General features: G+C 47.3%; 1 protein-coding gene across 1 annotated transcript in view; it reads left to right on the top strand.

The window, feature by feature from the left end:
- The first annotated feature begins 18,656 nt into the window (after window positions 1-18,656).
- Window positions 18,657-20,638, top strand: part of St14 (ST14 transmembrane serine protease matriptase) — a 37,700-nt gene continuing 35,718 nt past the window's right edge. Inside the window, exon 1 of the mRNA XM_057767503.1 lies at window positions 18,657-18,925. Coding sequence (XP_057623486.1) covers window positions 18,845-18,925 — 81 coding nt within the window. The 5' untranslated portion in view covers window positions 18,657-18,844. The remainder of the gene's footprint in view (window positions 18,926-20,638) is intronic.

Raw genomic sequence — 20,638 nt, 5'->3', positions numbered from 1 at the left:
CAGTATCCTAACTGGGGAGCAAAGTCAGACTGTCAATACTGACCAGAAAATGTTTATAGCTTTTGTTTCTGAGTTTCAGCAGTTTGCCACTAGGAGGCTCCCTCTGCTGATTGCTTAGGTGTTCAACTGCTTACAGGGCTTTGTGCCTGAGCACTGTTAGCACCCAGTTTCTAATGCTAGTCAGTACATGGAATACATTGACTCCATGGAGTGGTCAATACATGTTATGATGCATGTGGTTATTAGGGTCATACTGCATATGTCTGCATGCAGACACACATATGAGCAATCTTTCTTGGGACGCTGGGATAGGGAGCGGCCATTGTATGAGTTCTAAGCCAGGAAGCACCTTGGGTGAGTCAGCACTCCAGTTCTCTGTAACAGTCAACACCTTCTGGCTGCCTCTCCTATGATGTCCCCTTAGTTTGCTGCCCAGGGGAGTCACCAAGAGAGAGCTTTATATTTGGAGTGAGTTTCTCTCAGAGCGCTCTAAAGAGGTGTCACTGGACCCTCTATGCAGTCTGCAAAGCGACTTTGCCATTCATGATCTCATTCCAAATATAGCAGATCAGCTTTTGCGAACCAGCCCTGTCCAAATTCCATCCAACTGATCGGCTCTCAGAACTTCTCAGCAGCACTCTGTTGACAATAGAATAGTCCTGGGAGACATTCAGAGCTCACGAGAGGATTGTGCCTGACCCCCATGGATTGGCCCAGCTACAGTGGAGATTGGATCAGAACACAAGAATTAGTGCAACCAGGCCCGAGTCTCTCTCCACCCTGTACAGATTTGCTTTGCACTCAGCAGGGCATGCATGGACTCATTTAATTGAATTCTTTTTAAACTGTAGAGGTGGCTGTATTATGGTGGCCATAGAGTGATTAAATTTTCTGAGGAAACACCCACAGAAATGTCAATCAGGAACTGCCCTTTGACCTCACCCTAGGAGGAAAGCTCCCTCATGGGCACAGAAAGAAACTTACTCATCTCTTGGTTTCTGCTTCGATGACTAAGCCGGGACTTCAGGAGAATGCGGCCCTTCCCACCTTGCAGTGAGCCTCAGGTGCTGGCTGCTATGTAGGTGTGAAGGTCCTGACTGCCTGTCAGCTCCCGACTACAAATCAAGACCAGCAACTGAAGTTTCTGCCAGACCCAGGCAGGTGGATGGTCTGTAGGGCTTCGTTTGCTATGACAACAGATACTGGCTAGTCTGTAATGAGTCCCTGAAATTTCAGAGGGTCCAAGGGGGCACACTCATAGGAACATACTGTCAAACTCATACGAGAAGTCATAGACACGGACAAAGCAGAAGGAAGTAAAAGGGACATAATGATTTTAGTTTACACGATTACAGGGTCACCTGCACCTAGTGGTAGAACCCAAGGTTACGAACAGTGGACTCTTTTCCAGGACCCAGGACAAAGAGCGAAGTGGTGTTTATGAAACCAAGAGACCAGTGTCCCTTGCCTTTCTGCCTGTGAACTCTGGATGTCTTTTCTATCCTCTTTGTGCTCTTGATCAGACTTCATTGGTCACTTCTGCTGCCAAGCAGCCCAGAGATTAGACATCAAATATATTTTCTCTAAAACTCTTGAAATGGGTTGGAAAGGGCCTGAGAAATCTGTAGATTTCTGGCCACGAAAATCCAGACCTGGATGATAATTTTTGTTTGCCGTACTTTTTTGAGACAGAGTTTCTCTGTAACAGCTCTGGCTATCCTGGAACTCAGAGATCCACCAGCCTCTGCCTCTCAAGTGCTAGAATTAAAGGCGTGCGCCGCCACCACCCAACTTCAGGATAACAATTTTGAAGTCAGGTGTTGGGTTGCAGTTTTGGACACCTCTAATGCCAGCACTTGGGAGGCTGAGTCACGAGGGTCTCCAAATTCAAGGCTAGCCTGGTTTACATAGTGAGTTCAAGATCAACTTGGACTACACAGGAGACTCAAAAAAAAATGTGTGTGTGTGTATGTTTGTACATATGTCATGTGTGGATGTATATGCATGTATACATGTGCAAGCGAAAGCCATCATTTGATGTCTAATGTCTTCGTCAGTTTCCCTCTTCACCTTTAAAAAAAATCTGTGTGCGTTTATGTTGTATTTGTGTTATGTTTGCAGAGGCTTGAAGAGGACATCAGATACGGAGGAGCTGGAGTTGCAGGGTTTGCGAGCTGCCCAGTGTGGATGCTGGAAACAGCTCCCGTCCCCTGGAAGAGCAGCAGCTGCTCTTGTAATTGCTGAGCTCTGGCTCCAGCCCAATCTGCATGGGGTTTTGTGTGTGTGTTTGTTTTTGAGACACGGCTTCTCACTGAATATTTGGCTAGATGGGTCAACAAGCCCTAACAATCCTTTACCTTCCAGCACTAGGATTGCAGTGTGTGCTGCCGCACCCCGCCTTTTTGTGCAAACCCTGGGGACCAGTGTGAGACATTCCCATAGCAAACCTTTGACAGCCATTTTCCCATCCCCCCTTTTTAAAACTAAATGAGTAGAACTGAAGGAATCAATGAAATTTTTTAGTAAACAGAACCATGTGAACATTTATATAGTTACTTATAAATTATGTTTGTGCCGTGTCCAAAATAGAAACCTGGAAGAAAGAAAAGAGATGAAATAATTTTTCCCAAATAATTTACTTAATAGGAAGAGAAAACCTTTTGGATCCAGTAAGATACCAACTGCTACATGCATGCCTGTGGCGGGGGGGGGGGGAGCGAGGATAAAGCTACTTAGATCAGGCTAGCCCCAAACTCACAGCAGTCCACTTGTCTCCTCCCCAGTACTGACATTGCAGGTGTAGTGCTGGCCCCACACCTAGGCCAGAGCAGCTCTTGTGCTCACTCTCATTTGAGTGTGGCAGTGCACACACATGCTGTGTATCCTGTCCCCGTCACTGGTCATTGTTATTCGGGTTGCTGTGGTTTGTATCTACTGCCACCTTTCTGTCCTAGGAAGTGACTTCCTTTGTTTTGGTGGTCTTGACAGGTGAGTAACAGGTTAGCTGGTTTTTTGTAAGATGTTCCACTGTTGGAGTTTGTCTGATGTTTTTCTTGTAAAAACTTATGTTTTTTACTTTAATCTCTGTGCTTGGGATCAAACCCAAGACCTTGTACACACGAAACAAATGCAGCTCTCTGAGCTTGAGTTATATTGCTTTGGATGACCGCAGATGAACAAACACGTTCACAGGACTCAACAGTGATGGTGACCTCAATCACCTGGGTGGCCCAGTGCTGTCAGATTTATCTCCTTTGAAGTTCTTTACCCTCCCCCACAATGTTGTCTTTGGAAAGGTACTGTTACATGTATGTAGCCCATACTTAGAGCGGAGAGGTCAGCACTTTTGTTATGGCTTAAAAGGGATGGGGGAGGGGAGGTTGAGACAGGGTCTCATGCAGCTCAGGCTGACCTTGGATTTGTTATGCAGCCACGGGGAAATATTTTGTCCATCCGTCCGCCCATCTATCCATCCATCCATCCATCCATCCATCCATCCATCCATCGCATGCCAATCCCAGTCGTCCCCCCCCCCCGTCTCCTCCCACTCCCCCACTCCCGCAGCATGGAGTATCTTTAATTAGGTTTTTAACTGTTCATCTTGCCTCCACATCCCAAGTACTAGAATTATAGGGATGATCTGTCTCACCAGGTTTATACAGATCTGGAGAACAACCTTGAACTCTATGCTTGGCTGGTGTGGTGAGTACTCCGTCTAGTTTGAGTTCTTAAAAGCCCATTTGGCAGGCTTGATACTGTTGAGGCCTAGGAGGAGGAAGTTAGATCACTGGGGAAATGCCCTTGGGAGCTGCACCCTTCCCCTCCTGGCCTCTAGGAGGTGAGCGGACTGCAAGTTTCCCAATGTGATGGGCTGTCTCGCCACAAGGCTGAGTGACCACAGACTAAAGCTGTGACTGAAAATAGTTCTTCCTCCCCAGAAGCTGCTCAGTTGACATTTTGTCACACGATGGCATGCTGACTGTCCTCTCACTGTTTTTTAGCTTGTGTTTTGATGCCTTGAAATAGAGCAATTGGAGGGCCTGGTTCTAAGGTCAGGTTGTTGCAATGCTATACTTAATGATCATCAAAACTGAAAGAACATTCCAGATTGTGGTAGTGTTTCCTCAGGTATCGTATGTCAGAACTCAGACACATACACATTTTATTGTGTATGAGTAATTGTGCGGTATATTATTTGCTTTTCTGTCGCTGTGATAAGTGCCCACACACAGAACAACTTAGATGAGGAGGGTTTCTGTTGGCTCACAGTTCCAGAAGTGATGAAGTCCATTGTGGGCAAGGCAGTCAGGAAGCAGAGTGAACAGGAGTGGAGTCAGGCTATAAAAGCTCAAAGCTCAGCCAGGCATGGCTGTCCACACCTTTCATTCTGACACTCGAGAGGCAGAGGCATCTCTGAGAATTCGAAGCCAGCCAGAGCTACATGGTGAGACTCCATATCAGAAACAAACCCTCAGAGTTTGACCCCAATGACGTATTCCTCCAGCAAGGAAGTTTCCATCAGATTTCACAACATCTGAAAGGTTCTGTAACATTCCCACACAGCGCCAATAGCTGGGAGCCAAATGTTTGAATACTAACTGCAACACTCAGTAACGCTGTCTTTTTATTTTTAAGCGTGCTGGCACTAGGGCACAGTTGGAGTGCCTGATTAGTGTTCATGAAAACCTGAGTTCCATCACTGGCACTGCCGCAAAAGTCAGACATGCGCCTGAATTCTCAGCACTTGGTGGAGACAGGAAGCTCAGAATTAAAGGTCCTCCTTAGCCATGTAGGGGGCTCGAGACCCTTTCTCGAACAAGCAAAATGAGGTACCTCACAAAAACTACTTAGACTAGAAAGGGATGACAGAGATGGCTTAGTTGCTAAGATCCCAGACTGCTCCTGCAGAGGATCCAAGTTCAGTTCCCAGCATCTATGTTGAGCAGTTTACAACTGTTTTTAATAACAGCCTGGGTGATGCAACATTTCTACCCTCTGTAAGCACTCAGATACACACAAGTGGGCATGCACGCACAGAGAATTAAAAATAATACAACCTCCTTTAAAGGCTTGAAATTGTAAAAAGACTCACCCTATTCCCAGTGTCCTCTCTGCTTCCTGCTTGTGGATCAAGGTGTGGGCTCTCAGCTGTCCTGCCACCCTGCTTTGGCTCTGGCATCTGAAAGCGTAAGCCCAGTTAAATGCTTGCTTCTGTATGTTGCCTTGGTCAGGGTGCTTTGTCACAGCAATAGGAAAGTAAACACCTGCAAACTCGGCCACCATAAACACTTACCCCCGTCTCACTGACTCCGCCTTCTTTCTCCCAGCATTCAGTTTAGTTTTCCCTGCCTAGCTCTATTCTACCCTATCCAATGAAAGCAACACATACGAAAGGACTTCCTGCACCAATCATGGGCAAGTAACTGAGAGCCAATCACAATAAAAATAAAGATTCTACACTTGTTTTTATGTTTTGTACTATTCTCCAACAGAGTTTCACTATGTAACTCTAGCTGGCCTGAAACCACCATGATCTCTGTGTCTCTGCTTCTGAGTGCTGGGATCCACCACATCCTGGAACACTTAAATTTTTTTTGTTGTTTTCTTGTTTTGTTTTGAGACAGAGTTTCTCTGTAACAGCCCTAGCTATCCTGGAACAAGCTCTATATCCAGGCTGGCCTTGAACTCAAAGATCCGCCTGCCTCTGCCTCCCAAATGTTGGAGTTAAAGGTATGTGCCACCACTGCCCAACTAGGGACACCTAATTTTTAAACTTTATTAGTGATGTTAGCCTCATTAATTATATCTCCAGGTCCAAGACACATTTTTATATACACGTACTTTGCTGTCCATTGGAATAAGTTCCAAGACTCCCATGGCTGCCTGAAGCCACAGTACCAACTTCTTTCAGAAAAAGCTTCCTGCACACACATACCTGTTTCTCTGGTGTGGATCTTTATATCTCTCCAAGGCCATGAGTCCCCAGGTTAGCAGTACTGGGAAGTGAGGTCTACTGTCCTGGCGCTTGAGTTGGCTTTTGGAAACCTAATTCCCATACTGGGTGGCTTAACACAATCCTTGTTCTTGCCTCAACTTGATGTGCCATGTGTTGACTCCCATAGGAGGCCTGCCCCTTTCTGAATGGAGTCGGAGGATTAGATAGCAGGGTTGGGGTAGGAACTGGTCAGTATATAAAATAAATGAAAAAATAACTAAAATCCCAATAACAACAAAAGTGAGATCTAGTGGGAAGTCCTCAAATCACTAGGGGGTACCTCTGAAGGAGGTTGTGGGGCTTCAGCTTCCCCATTTTTCTCTCCTTGGCTTGTCATGGTTGAGCAATTTTCCTTTTTTGTATTTTCAGTTTGCTGCCTTTTTTTCCTTATAAGTTAATATCCAATTATTTGAGTACTAGAAAGCTGCCTAACATAATCTTAATTTATTATGTTCGGTAAGAGACTGGCAAGAATGGGACAGTTATAACTGCTGTAGTAAGTTCTGCAAATGTTCTCTCGGTGCTGGGCTCATCCTTTCTCCTGAGGTCATGTGATGTCATGCAGTGCCTGTGTGGTCAGATGAAGTGAGGTAGATGCTGCGGGAACAGTGACACTGGGTAAGGGTTAACATAAGCACTGTGATACAATGTTGAAGCTCTGATAATTGGAATGGCTACTAAGTAACTTAATGGGAAAGTGGTATAGACAGCGTTCATATGTGGGCAATTGGATGATTCATGGGCTGGGAATGTAGCTAGGTTGGTAGAGTGCTTGCCTAGCATGGAGGAAGTCCTGGAATCAAATCCCAGCACTGCATGAATAGTGTGGCGGTAGGCACCTGCAATTACCAGCCCCCGGAGTGGTGGAGAATCTGCTCATTGACTGATGTCAAGATAGCTCCAGGGTCTTTATGATTTAAAAAATAAGTAGGAGCTGAAGAGATAGCTCAGCAGCTAAGAGCACTGGTTGCTCTTCCAGAGGACCTGGGTTCAATTCCTAGCAACCACATGGTAACTTAAAACTAACTCCATGAGCTGGCTCAGCGATTAAGAGCACTGACTACTCTTCCAGAGGACCCTGGTTCAATTCCCAGCACCCACATGGCAGCTCACAACTGTTTATAACTCCAGTTTCAGGGGAGGGACCTGACACCCTCACACAGACATATGCACCAATGTGCATAAGATAAAAATAAATTAGCTGGGCGGTGGTGGCGCACGCCTTTAATCCCAGCACTCGGGAGGCAGAGGCAGGCGGATCTCTGTGAGTTCGAGGCCAGCCTGGTCTACAAGAGCTAGTTCTGGGACAGGCACCAAAGCTACAGAGAAACCCTGTCTCGAAAAACCAAATAAATAAATAAATTATTATTTAAAAAAAATAGTTTCAGTCTCAGGGTATCCAACACGCTCTTCTGTCCTCTGCAGGGCTTTTAGACATGCATGTGATGCACAGACATGTATGCAGACAAAAGTGTGTGTGTGTGTGTGGTGTTAATATGTATATATGTATACGTATATACATATGTGTATATATTTGATAATAAAATTGTAAAAAATTACTTGGCCATGGTTTATTTGTCCAGTTGGTTGGGTAGTTTTTTGAGACTGTGTAACAGTCCTGGCTGTCCTAGAACTCCTTTATAGATCAGGCTGACCTTGAACTCAAAGAGATCAACCTGCCTCAGCCTCCCTAGTGCTAGAATTAAAGGCACGCCCTCCACCGCCTGGCTTGACCAGGTCTTTATCAAATGATAAGCATCTTCACCTAAGGACTGATTGAAGCATGTGATCGGATGACTCAGTGGACTTTGATTTTCATGAAAGCCTACGTGGCACTGTGGACCAGGCAGTAGGCTGCGGCATAGTTACACACTGTAAGAAGGATGAGCCTAGATGTCCTGAGGAGGTAGACAGGGCAGGAGAAGTCAGAAGGGTCGCATGGACTAGCCCAGAATGCTCTGAGAACAGCTCTAGTGAACACGTCAGTGTGTTCACATTGCCTTTGCCGAGACAAGTGCCTGAGAGACAGCTTCAGGAGAGGAAGGGCTTATTTTGGCTCGTGGTTTCAGAGCTTCTAGCCCAGCAGTTCTCAACCTTCCTAAGGCTGCAATCCCTTAATAGAGTTCCGCATGTTGTGGTGACCCCAACCATAAATACTGTGTAACTAGTTTTGCTACTGTGTGAATCATAGTGTAGCTATCTGATATGAGACCCCTGTAAAAAGGCCTTTTGCTCCACAAAGGGTTGAGACCCACAGGTTGAGAACGGCTTTTCTAGCCCATGGTTGTTTGGCTGCTGTGCTTTGGGTCTACAGCAACATAGTACAAGGTGTGAGTGTCAGAGGAAAGGGAAGGAGAGACAGTCCCAGTATTCCCTGAGGGCAGGCCTCCAGTGACCTAACTCCAACTGCTCCACCCACCCCCCCAAGGGTCCCAGACCTCCTTAGGGCACCACAGGATGAACGAAGGCCTCAGCACAGGGGCCTTTGGGGACATTTGCAACCCAAGCCATGGATCCATCAGTCATCTGCATTTATATAGCTTTGAACTTGAATCTGGCTTTCAAGTTGCCCTGTTTGGAGAGCTTACGCCAACTGAATCCTGACTAGACAGTTCTTGGCGTACATGGCTCTCTGGCCACGACCCAGTGAGACATGCCCGGAAGAGCCCAAAGGTTCAGAGAATCTGCTTTCCGAGAGTCAAGGAGGAAACCCCTGGTTTTGTGGGCAACAGTCGCATCCTGGCTGCTGTCCAGATTTCGAGCTCTGTGATGGATGAGTGGTAGGAGCAGTTCGGTGTGATGGATCTTGTTCCTGGCAGTTTCTTCCCCGCCTGCCTCTCTGCTTCTCCAAGACCATGTGACTTGCTTAGAATCATTTCATTATCCCCAGCTGTAAAAAGTGAAACAAGAATTAAGTGGGGTAGGGGGTGGGAAGGCAGGGTAGTAAGTATGGGCAGGGATAACAAACACTAAAGACTCCTGAAAACACCATATAGAAAACTAATACTGTAGAAGCTTCCTAAAATACATGCATGCATACATACCTGTGGGTGTGTGTAAGAGTTACCCTATAGCAGGAAAACAAAGCCTTTCCTAGATACCATAGGCTATCAAAGGAAAGACAGTGTGCCAGTTGTGGTGGCCCACACCTTTAATCGCAATAGTTGGGAGGCAGAGGCAGGTGGATCTCTGTTAGTTTGAGGCCCTGGTCTACATAGTGAGCTCCAGGCTAACCAAGGCTACTTAGTGAGACCCTGTCTCAAGTGAAATAAAAGCTAAGTGCCAGGTATAGGTTACATATTTTCCAGTTATTTGCCAGTGGGATTCTGTAGACCTCCCAAACTTTAAAGGCTATTGCCATTCTCTTGTTTACTTTCCAGAACTTGAGGGTAAGATCCTATTTTTACCCAGACACAGAAAGACAATTATCACATGTATTCACTCATAAGTAGTTTTTAAACATAAAAACATAAAAAAAGAAAACCAGCCCACAAATCACAGTCCCAGAGAACCTAGACAACAATGAGAACCCTACGAGAGACTTACATAGATCTAATCTACATGGGAAGTAGAAAAAGATAAGATCTGCTGAGTAAATTGGGAGCATGGGGACCTTGAGAGAGGGTTGAGGGGGAGGAAGGGAGGAGAGCAGAGAAAAATGTAGAGCTCAATAAAAATCAATAATAAAAAAAATCCTATTTTTGAAGGTACTGCATACTTAAGTCATAGGACACTGAGAAATCAAGCTTCATCCCTATTGGCTAACTTCCATAGGTACTATGTGCATTACTGGGGGAGAGAAGTAATCAATAGTCTTACCCAGATGTGAATCTATGAACTGCAAAGTGACCAACCTGGCATATGTCAACTGGTGCAATAGCGGCAGGATTATTATGGGAGTAACCAACTGCCTTTTGATTTGGATTTCAGACCCACTCCACAAGATGAAATTTATATGTGGCACCATTCACAGGGTAGATCATGGGCTCTAGGAGACAACTGATTGCTAAATGGCCTTAGTATTAAACCCCTAGACGAGTGCATCTCCCAACCTCCCACAGAGAAGCTTCTTCTGCAGTAGATGGTAACTAACATGGAGACACACAACTGATCATCATGCACAGAATAAGACTTCAGAGTGTACAGCTCTAAACGGGACAGTGCCCCACTCCTCAATTATTTGTATTTTAATAAAGCTTGCCTGAAGTTCAGAGACTAAAACAGCTACACATATCAGCCTTACGGACCAGGCAGTGGTACACATACCCTTAATCCCAGTAGCCACACTAGTTTGCCATAGAAACCGGATGGTAGTGGTGCATGCTAGAGATGAATATAAAACAGGAGACAGCTCTCACACACAGTCTCATCCTGAGATTCCTGGAGGCAGGACCACCATTTGGGACTGAGGTAGAGGTAAGAGCCAGTGGCTGGCTATTTTCCTTTTCTGACCTTTAGGTTGAACCCCAATTTCTGTCTGGGTTTTTATTAATCGTACTACACTCAGGGCTCTGAGATCATGGTAGAGGAGTGGGTAAAAGATTTTAGGATCCAGAGGCGTTAGATGACGATAGCAAAGAGCATTTTCTGGACACTGTTGGGACCATTTGGAGTCCTGGCATCCAGCTGCTCTTCTCTGCTAGAAATCCTTACTTTCCTTCTGATTTGAGTTACTGAAAGCTGTGTCAAAGTTGTTTACCAGCTCTGCTTCACGAGCACGTGTTGCCTTGGCCTTGAGGATCAGAGGATAAGGTTTTCACCTGTTGGCCCACCTGACTGTTGGGTATATAAGCCTCCATGGTGCTATTGAATAAAGGGCTTCTTACCAGTGACTAGAGGTCCGTGTCTCTGTCTCTCGGTCTGTCTGTGTGTGTTTCTGTATGTTTCAACCTCCAGCCCCTTGCCTGAAGCTCGGGAACTGTATGGTAGCGCATAGAGCACAGACAGGCTTTGTGCACTGCAGGACACAATGGCGATTGTACATAAGAATTCACAGTTGTGACAAGCATGCACAAGACTTCAAGATCAAACCAGACAGAATGAAAGTCAGTTCTCCTCAGCTATACAGCCTAAGAGTCTGCCCATGCTCGGTAGATGGCCCTACATTCACGGACGTATTGGCAGCATTAAGTGGATTTAGTGGGTAAGAAGACACATGACATTGGGAATGGGAACTACTGGGGAGGGGAAGCAGAAGAACAATTGGAGGGGTGGTCATGAAAGATGGATTTGACCAAAACACACTATATGCATTTAATAAATTCTCAAAAATAAATCTTAATAGGGGGGGAAAAACCTGCCCCTGCCCTTTGCTCACACAGTGCTCTGTTTGTCAGCTGGGGTGTGGGCAAACTCCACTAAGGACAAGTTCTCTGACCTCTCCTGGAAGAAATTACCTGTTGCCTTTATCTTTAAAAACTAGGTTTAGCCAGGTGGTGGTGGCACATGCCTTTAATCCCAGCAAATCTCTGAGTTCGAGGGCAACCTGATATACAGAGCAAGTTCCAGGACAGCTGGGGCAACATAGAAAAACCCTGTCTTAAAAATCCAAACAAGCTGTACATGGTGTTGCATGCCTTTAATCCCAGGACCCAGGAGGCAGAGGCAAGTGGATCTCTGTGGGTTCAAGGCTAGCCTGATCTATATAGTGAGTTCCAGAACAACCAAAGATACACAGAAAAACCCTGTCTCAAAAAACAAAAAAGAAAAGAAAATACAGCCAAACAAAAACCAAAAAACTAGGGTTAAGGGAGCTGGAGAGATGGTTCAGCAATTAAGAACACTTACTGCTCTTGCAGAGGACCTGGGTTCAGTTCCCAATACCTACATAATGGCTCACAACCATTTTAGCTCCAGTTCCAAGGGATCTGATGCCACTTTCTGACTCCTGTGGTCCCCAGGCACACACGTGGTGCACACACACGGCGCACACACATGGTTCACGCACATAGTACACACACGGTGAACACACATGGTGCATGTAGAAAATACATGGCAGATAGGGCACTGAAAAATTTTAAGAATCTAAGAAAAAATAATAGAAATATTTAAAAATAAAAAGCTAAGGTTAAAAACCAGAGTGAGGGCGGGGACTGTACTTGCCCAGCATGTACGAGACCTCAGCTTCAATCCTCAATGCGGCTAGAGCAGCAACAACAGTCACGAGAGGGGTCTCTGTGGGTGTGGGAAAGATACAGATAGAACAAGTTAATATCGTGTGGTCCTACATTGTAAATGGCGGTCTCAATTGGAACACGAAGAGTACTTTATTTCTTAGAGGTCCCATCTTCCTGAGACCACGGCTGTAGTTCAACGTTACAGCACATGGTTCAGCATGAGTGTGGCTCTGGCTTTGGCCTCCAGCATCAATAAATAATAATGATGATGATGGTAATAATAATAAATTTTAAAAAGACAAAACCTCCTACCTTTCTAACTGGAAACTCAAGAAACAATGACCAAAAGACCAAGGCATATGCTTTGTGCCCAGATTAAGACTAACATTTATTCTCTACATGACATCAAAATATATTAAAGCAATGGCTAGTGGGTGATGTGAGCCATGAGTGCGGTCAATGTGTAAAGTCATACCAGGAAGAAAAGATATGTATGTAACGATGCCTGGGACTGAGTCAAAGGACTCTTGGCAGCTGAAAGCAACTCCCATTGGTCGAAGAGGGCGTTCTTGAAACGCAAATGCTCAAGCATGTCCGTGAATCAAGTGTGAGTCCCCAGCCTCCTATCCTACAAAAGCAACAGAGTGTGCTAGGAGTGTAGCTCAGTGGTGTGGCATTTGCCAGTGGTGTGGCGTCTGGGCTCAAGCCCCAATTGAGCCCCTTTATGCCCATTTAATGAAGGAAGAGATGAGCAGAGGTTTCCTTCTTCTCTTCCTGCCTTTCAGTGTGCATGTGCGTGTGTGTGTGTCGTGCATGCGCACAGATGTGCAAACACTGGTATTATCATGAGGTAACTAAGCAGATGTTGTGAAGATTTACTTTCTAAGTATTCCTACAAGTCAATAAACAGGAATGATGGGTTCAATATTACTGTTTCCACTTCCTAATGAATTTAGAATTGAAGCATGGAGCATATACTGGGAGACAGGGGACAACCAGATTAGAACCCCATATTTAAATACGAAACAAAGCAAAGCAAAAACACTTCTTGTAGGGGACTGGAGAGATGGCTCAGTGGTTCAGAGTGATGGCTGCTCTTCCAGAGGACCCTGGTTCAATTCCCACCATACGCATGGCAGTTCACACCTGTCTGTAACTCCAGTTCCGGTTCCTCACACAGACATATGCAGGTAAAACACCAATGAACGTAAAATAAAAATAATTATTTAAAAAAAAACCATGCATCAAAAACACTCCCTGTGAAATCAATCCCCCCCAAAACAGAAGCAAGAAACATTTCAGTAGACTGGCCACTGCCCTTAATATGAGTGCTACCGAGGCAGAGAGTGTTCACACAAACAAATGGATGAGAACAGAAAATAAGCCTCGGTGTGGCAAATTTTTGGACAGGCTGGTTTTTAGGGAAAACCAAGATTCCTGCAAGCCCAGTGAACAGAATACAGAATGAAAGTCTAGACCATGAGCAGCATGGTAGCTGCGGGAATGTCTGCACGGAAAACAGTGGGGCCCTCAGTGAACACATTGTAAAGGAAAAGTTGAAAAACAAGATGAAGTGGAGCCAGACATGGTGGTGCACACCTGTAATCCCAGCACTTGGAAGATAGAGGCAGGAGAAAGATTAATTTGAGGACAGCCTGTCTAAAAATAATAATGAAAAATAATAAGACCCTGTCTTCAAAGAAATGACCAGAGTATTGGTACAACAATTTCTTACATTGCTAAGAGAAGAGATCACTTTGGGAACACCTGTGCAGTTTGCAGTGACGTTGATGAAGTTCTGTAGGCTGTCAGGCATGGTGGCAGATGTCTTTAATCCCAACATTCAGGAGAGGAAGGCGCGTTGGTCTCTGTGAGTTCCAGGCTAGCCTGGCTACATAGTGAGACTGTGTCAAACAAGCAAGCTAACTGACTGACTGACTAACTCTACAGGTAGAGCCCAGCCCTATTCTGAAAAAGAAAAATGAGACCAGGCAGTGGTGCATGCCTTTAATCCCAGCACTCTGGAAGCAGAATGGGTGGATCTTTGTGAGTTCGAGGCCAGCCTAGTGTGTCAATATGCCACAGGTAGAAAGGTCCACACCTGGGATGGGTTGCACATGCAGTAGAAATGGTGGCTAAGATGGATAAGATGGCATTCAGCTGTGCACGTAGCTATTGTTATTATTTCTGCTATAGCTAGCTATATATGAAAAGTAAAGAACTTTGTGGCTAGAGTGTGGGTCCTGCCCTACAGATACGATTATGCATATGCGAACATTCCTACATCCCTTCTGGGCTCAAGTTTTTCAGATGAGGGAGAGAGAGGACCTGTATTTTCTCACCTAGCTGTCCATCCCAGGAGTGTTGCCGTACAGTAGCCAGTGGGAGGTAGACAATATCCATCTTATACTATCTTCTGCATTTTCACTATATTTATTACTGAAAAATTAGATACCAGAAAATTGGAAAGCGCTTATTGACATTTTTTACATAGTCACCTTTTAGTAACTATGACTCACTGGTAGTGCTAGATAGACAGATGCTAATCCCTGCCTTTGGGAGTTCTGTGTTTTGAGAAGAGAGTGACTGATACACTCTGTCTTTGACTGTGATCCCAATAGACTGGACTTAGGATGGGGAATGTGGCTCCGTGTGTGGAATGCTTGCCTACAGTGCAAGACAGCTGAGTTTGATTCCGGGCATCACAAAGGAAACACACGGATTCGAGTGGAGTGGAGCGTATAAAGCAGAGCCTTCCAGGAGGAATGTAGAGTTTGTGGAGGAGATGATGCTAGCTCGGGCTGGGGCAGAGAGATCGCCCCAGATAGATAGAACTTTCAGGCTAGTGATTTGTGCGTCTGTTGTTTGTGGGTGGGCGGGAGAGGTAAGGGAAGGCATCAGCAATGCTTCATCAGCAATGCTTCTAGAGCGGGGTGACTGGAGAGATGAGATGACCCGTCCTGAGATGGCCCGTCCAGAGCCGCAGACAGAGTGAGACACAGACAGACATGAGACGGTGCTCAGAAGTGCTTCTCTGCTACAAGCGAGTGGCTCATAGCCTGTCTCAGGATTTTAAAACTTTCTTTTTTAGCTCATAGAACTACATAGGTGTCTTACCCATAGAAGGCACTCATGTGGCTATTTGAACACCATGCATTCATTACAAATCCCGAGGAAGAGAGGAAGCAGCCAAAAATCCTTCCTAGGGATGACTGTGTGGGATCAAGGTGTTGAGTACACTCTGCATGACAGACGTTGTTTAGCCCTATGCTAATTAAGTTCAATCCATTTGGCGTAATCCTCATAAAATTACAATATGCTTTTGTTTCTAAGTGGTAAGTGAAGAAACTCAACAAGAGCCTGAGCAAGGGCTTAATAGACAGATATTCAGCTTCATGGACGACTGCCATTGCTCATTCTGTTTTGCAACAGCGTTTTGAGAGTCCTTATGTATAGCAGGAAGACAAAAATATGCAACAATTTCCGGCAGAAGAGCTTGGCTATGCCTGGGGAAAATGTCACGGATGTGAGGTGCCAGGTGAACTGGGATCTCACCACGGGTAGGCAAAGTGGTTATGGTGAGCAAGGGGGGTGCTGGTGGCAAATGGGGTGATTTGTCATAGCCGGGGCTTGGAAGGGAACAGGCTGAGTTAGCATGGGGACACTTACACTTATGAGGTGCATTTTACCACACAAGACAACTTGCACAGGTAAGAGCCATAAGAAGTTGTCAGACTGATACCCCTTCTCACACCAGGGGATGCAGAGACACTCATGAATGAGGGTTCTCATAGTGTGCGTCTTACGGCTCTCCCCCACCTGCTTCAGGCTTTTCCTCTTCCTTGAAGGAGTGGCGCTCAGACTTCTTGGTCCTGTTGTCTTCCCCAGTAACAGAGTCATGGTGACTCTAAGCTTGACCTAGGTCTCCACACCATGGCTCCACCTTCCCATATCATCACCAGCCTGGGTAGGTGGTTTCGCTAGAGTCAGGCCCACATATGCCCACCCTTTTAAGTGCCCCAAAGACATGCATGAGCTGGAGAACTCCTCAGAGGGTCCTAGGAACGTGAACTTGACTTTCCCAGCAGGCAGTGTGCTCTGAGAAACCCAGGGACAGATGTCATAGGTGCTTTGGAATAAGCTGGTTTCGGATATGGGCGGGCATGGTAATGCAGAGGGGAAGGCACGTGGTAAAGACTGACTAATAGGGCTGTGAGTTATTTTAGCACAGTGAGAGATGGCCGAGGCTGAAGACTGTGTGTGTGTGTGTGAGTGCATGCATGTGCATGTGTGTGCATGTAATCCTGGGTGTCAACTGCATAAACACTCATACGATAGGTACTCTGTTTCTGAGTTACATCTCAGGTTTGGGGTTTTACATTGGCTGTTCTTGGGGTTCTTCATTGACAACTTAGAGACGAAAGTATTTAACATCATGTATACTTTTATTTTATTTTATTATTTTCTGAGACAGGGTCTCCCTGTGTAACCTGGCTGACTTGGAGCTCAGTATGGAGACAGGGCTGGCCCTGTGTGCCACCACGCCCAGCTTATATATCTTGTAAAAGGATTAAACCAAACAGTTCTAAGATGTCAGACTAAAGTTTGCTCTGTCCTCTTGTAGGTCACACAGATGTCGTAGGCATGCACATAGGGTATGCATAACACAGGAAGGTGACTCTTCCTCCGGGTTTACAAAAAATTTGTGGCATTACCTTACCTTCAAATGGCCACATGGATGCCTTTGGCGGACAAGATGTCCATTAAGCCCCCTGAAACAAGGGATGAAACTCTAGCCACACGGGAGAGACCCTGAGTCACCCTTTCACAACAGGTTCAGTACAGAGAGTACCTTTGAGTCTTTGCTGCCTCTGATCTGGCTTTCAGTCATTCCCTAATTAAGGGTGCCGTGCCCGTCGTAATCCAAAGCAGGGAGTTAGTTCTCAGTATCTTCCGTTTGGCTTGGGAGTGCGTTGTACGCAGTTAGGATGGCAGATTTATTTTCCTATACATTAAATTGACATAAGTCAGACTTGGAGGGTTCAGGTCAGTGAGACACAGCGATGTAACGATAGAGAGACAGACAGACAGACAGACCCAGTTCCGGCTCACAGGGAAAGAAGAGTCTCGTGGTGGGACTTGTCTGTCCATTGAGATAGGACAGGTGTTTGTCAGTAGACACAACCATCAGCTCTCATTGGTGTAATGTCACCAGAGTTGTCACATATCACTTATATCTGGAGTCAGCAGGGGACTCTGCTTATTGTAGCTGCTGCATGACACAGACTCACGGAGATTATACTATTTTAAGAAGATGGGTAAGTTCTGGATGGAAACTTGGGACTTGTTGGTTTCAAAGTAGGGGTTGCAGTTTTATCCACTCTTGTTTCCCAAAACTCAGGACAGTGTTTAGCGCATGCCGCAGACTCAGCAGTTTTGGTTCACTGCACAGGACTGCAGGATACCAATGGAGAAGTACCCAGGTGGTTGCTAAAGCAGATTCTGCATGGGCACTTCTGCTGTGTCTTCTGGGAAAGCGGGTTTCCTTATTGGAGGTGAATTGTCCAGAAGGAAAGTGAATGGGCCTGCAGGGTGACTCAGCCAGTTAGGACTCTTACTGTCAAGTCTAACCTTTCCTAGAACCCACATGGTGACAGGAGGGACCTGAGTTCTTGCGAGTTGTTCCCGGATACTCAGATAAATGTAACAACAGCTACTACCATGAAAGCTTAAAGAGAGTGTAGAAAAAAAAAGGAGGAGGCTGACGAGGGAATGTTGGGGTCCTTGGTGTTTAGGGGTCAGAAAGAATTATAAAAATACAGGAAGCCGGGTGGTTGGTGGCACACGCCTTTAATCCCAGCACTTGGGAGCAAAGGCAGGCAGATCTCTGTGAGTTCGAGGCCAGCCTGGTCTATAAGAGCTAGTTCCGGGACAGGCTCCCAAAGCCACAGAGAAACCCTGTCTCGAAAAAAAAAAAAAAATACAAGAAAGTCTCTTTTCAAGAGGGATCTGCAGTCAGTATCTGATGTGACAAGCAGTTGGAGGACGACTCTAAGGATCGACTATTATTTCTCTGGGCACAGGCCACCATCAGAACCTCCCATAGCGAAGAAGCTGCTACTGTCCCCAGAGGAGGAAGGTCCTTGCGTCAGTCCGTGGCACATGGCACGCGGTGGAAGACCCGGCCTTACAGCAGCTGGCTCGGATTTTGGTGGTACTATGACTTGGACACAGGCATCTCTGTCAAGATGATTGTAGGGAAAGGCCCAGGGGAGAGAGATTAAAGTTGCTTAAGGGCATGGTGGAGAGCTGGTCAGTATCAAAGGGCCGCGAGGAAGAGCTGCGCCCCAGGAGAATGAGCCACCTGTGAGAAAGAAAGCACCAGCCCTTCGCTGTGCTCCTTTTCGGGGGTTCTGTCCGGAGGGGAGGAGCTTCCTGGGGGGGGGGGGCACGGCGGAGGGCGGGACCGGTCGTAACAGGTGTGCGGGCGCCCGGGCTGGCAGGCTGGAGGCGGGGCAACCGGGGAGGCCACACCCTGAAACTACCTGCGCGGGGAGGAAGGATGAGAACGGGAGCCTCTGCCGCCGGCCGGGCGCGCTGGGCCTGCCCCGGAACTTGGCCCATACCTCTCCTCGCATTCCGCGTCCCTCGTGTCCCACCGCCCCGCGGGCCATGGTAGTCGGCTGCCTGCAGGGACCACGCGTCTGAGACCGGCGATCGGGCCGCCGAGACGATGGGGAGCAATCGGGGCCGCAAGGCCGGAGGGGGCTCGAAGGACTTCAGCGAGGGACTTAAGTACAGCTCCCGGCGAGAGGTGAACGAGGTCCGGGGACCCGGGAGCGGGAAACCTGGGCTGGGCGTCCACCGTCTGGATTCTCGCGCACCGGCACCTGCGCGAGGTTCTTGGTTTCGCCTGAGCTCCGCTCTACGACCCGTGGGTGGCCCGGGCTCGGGCGCACAGGTGGAATTTCCTGTTCGGTGGGTGCCTGGCCGCTGGTTGCAGGGCGGGGCTGGCCGGACCTCGGCCCCAGATCTGCCTCGCACCGGCCACCGAGGAAGCGGGAAGCCCCAGGGCCTGGAGGCGTCGGGGAGCTACTCCTGCCTTCTGCCCTCTCGCTGGCTTGAAAGAGAACCTCCGTGGTGGTCCCATTCGTTCTGGGTTATAGTGCCCTGAGTGGGCGATCTGGGCTACGTCAAGGACACATCCAGGGGTTGGAGACTTGTCTGTCCTTGGCTTCTGCCTGAGTTTTGGTCTTCCTGGTCAGAAGGTGTTTTGGCTCTTATGTGGGGGTAATCTCAGAGCAGTTTGTTCACACACAGCGTAGAGATGAGGGCTTGTTGGCCCTTGAGAAGGTGGCTGTCTGGGCAGTGGTGACGGAGCCTTTAACTAGATTTTGGAAGATACAGAAGCAGGAAGCAGAAGCCCGGAGAAGTCTCTTGAAAGACCTCCAAAGCATTGTCCTTTACTTTACAGAGAGAGGGAGGGCTTCGGTCACTTTACTGAAGGACACACACAAGGTAGGGATGGGGGCAGTGCTCCGGTGGGACCAGCGGCAAGAGGCTTGTTGCTCTGAGCGAGGCAGTTTGCTGGAGCCCGGTTTCCCCTTCTTACACTTTTTCGTGCACTCTTTCCGTACTGACTTGCAGAAGACGAGATCTGGGGCGGGCGGCGGGGGGTGGGGGGTGTCTACTGTCTCCACTTTTCACTCCCTGTGGCCGGAGTCTCTGTAGCCTGTGCTTCAGCCTTGCTGTGAGATGCATCCGGCCTTTCCCACCTGCTGCCTCCTTCTCTTCCTATCGGTAGTTGGGGCGTTTGGGAATCCTTAGTAACTGCCTGCTTCGGGCTCCTGCTTCCTGCTGTGTGCTGTTTCGTTTCTGGACTGTTTTTTTCTCCTCTTCCAAGTTTGCCCTTCCTGACTTCCCTTTCAAAGACTGTTGCTAATAATGAAAGTGGGTCCTCTGGGGACTGAACTCAGTCTCCTCTCTGGGCTACACCACATCCCACGGGGGTTGGGGGTGCGCAAAGTTCCTCCCCAACTGGAGTCCGGGTGGGGCTTACCTCCCGGGTCCCTGGGCTCCTGCTAGATTATTCTCCATCAGCAACTCCACCTTGTCTTCCTCCCCCCTAGGTCCTCATTCATCTATTCACTCCTACATCATCTCTCCCGGCTTCTTTCTCGTTCAGGGTTTTCTTTGTCTTTTTTTTTTTTTCCAAGGGTGCCCAGCCCGGCGAGGGGCATTCACTGCCCCAGGGCGCTCTCAGAGAGATGCGATTGACTCCTTTAAGGAACTTGCTGTCTTGTGGGACATGTGAACAGACACGCATAGATTTGTCATGAGGCAGGGTGTCCACAAGAGAGTAGCCACAGCGTACTTTCATACCAGGAAGTCTTCAGTATGTCTCCCAGCCTAGGCTTGGTTGCGCCTTCTCTGGCATCACCCAGCAGTGCCGGTTTACAGTTGGGGTCTGTAGATCCACCTGGGCATGTTTTCTATCAGCCTGTATGGCTGCTGCCTCTCGGGTAAC

Source organism: Chionomys nivalis, chromosome 4 (genome assembly GCF_950005125.1).
Source record: "Chionomys nivalis chromosome 4, mChiNiv1.1, whole genome shotgun sequence".
NCBI classification, from domain to species: Eukaryota; Metazoa; Chordata; class Mammalia; order Rodentia; family Cricetidae; genus Chionomys; species Chionomys nivalis.
This window is presented reverse-complemented; position numbering and strand designations above follow the sequence as displayed.